A 1013-nucleotide genomic window follows, 5' to 3' on the forward strand; every position below is an offset into this window, starting at 1 on the left:
GTTACACTGTGCCCATGGGTATCTTAGAAGGGTCCAGGGTTCCAGTTGCCAACCAGAAGATTAGCGAATCGTTGAGTTCCTATTCTGATTGGGTAACATGTCACCAGGCTTAGGAACCATCCAATCACACTTTCTAACAGATTCGTTGTCCAATCAGATGTCGAGTTGGTCTGTCATGCGTCGTAACGCCTCATGCGCAGTACGTCACTTACCTCACAAACTGCCATTTTCTGACTTATCTGTTCATGGCAACTCCCTCGGTCTCTGTGGCAGGTGCCTCAGATATGGACACTGGGCAGGAGTCAACCTCTGTGGAGGAGCCAACGGCTGTGGACGAGCAAGCCTCTGATACATCTGAGGAAGCTGTCAAGGTCCGAAAGCCTAAAAAAGCTATCTCAAAGAAGAAGAAGCAGCTGCCGGAGAAGTCAGAGAAACCAGAGAAGCACCGCCGCTCTCTCCATCTTCTCCAGCGCCAACGCATGAAGGAAAAAGAGCTTAGAGCAGCCCGTCTCTTCAGACGCCGCTGTAGGAACAGCTTCGCCATCTACTTTCCCAAGGTACTAAGACTTGTCCATGTGGGTCTCACCCTGTCCCAGAGGTCTGTAAGCATCTTGGATTCTTTCGTAAAGGATATGTTTGAGAGAATTGCGACGGAAGCAAGCAATCTGGCCCGTCTAAACAACAGCACGACTATCAACTCCAGAGAGATCCAGAGTGCAGTACGCCTTCTTCTTCCAGGAGAGATGTGTGATCGAGCAATAGCTGAAGGTACCATGGCCATGCTCCGGTACATCTCCACCAAGTGAATGGCTTAGACTTCTTCAAAACCCAAAGGCTCTTTTAAGAGCCACCACTTCTCCTAAAAGAGGTGTAGCATCAGCTCGAGTTTGACCTCAGGAACCCTCCCACACTTTTAAGCATCCCCAATTAATTAAATAAAATGTTGTTTGTTAGAATATATGTCGACTCATGATTTATTTGGGGTTACATCAGGAAAGTGGTAGTTTTTTTTA

The 1013-nt window shown here is 47.7% G+C and overlaps 1 protein-coding gene across 1 annotated transcript; it reads left to right on the forward strand.

The window, feature by feature from the left end:
- Nucleotides 1-245: 245 nt before the first annotated feature.
- LOC121437108 (late histone H2B.L4-like) lies at nucleotides 246-806 on the forward strand. The gene has a single exon (XM_041636945.1). It carries the CDS (start codon nucleotides 246-248, stop codon nucleotides 804-806), a length of 561 nt encoding a protein of 186 aa, XP_041492879.1.
- The last annotated feature ends 207 nt before the right edge of the window (nucleotides 807-1013 follow it).

The sequence above is a fragment of the Microtus oregoni genome, unplaced genomic scaffold, assembly GCF_018167655.1.
Source record: "Microtus oregoni isolate MIOR12 unplaced genomic scaffold, Mior012 000050F_ref0000143, whole genome shotgun sequence".
Taxonomy (NCBI): Eukaryota; Metazoa; Chordata; class Mammalia; order Rodentia; family Cricetidae; genus Microtus; species Microtus oregoni.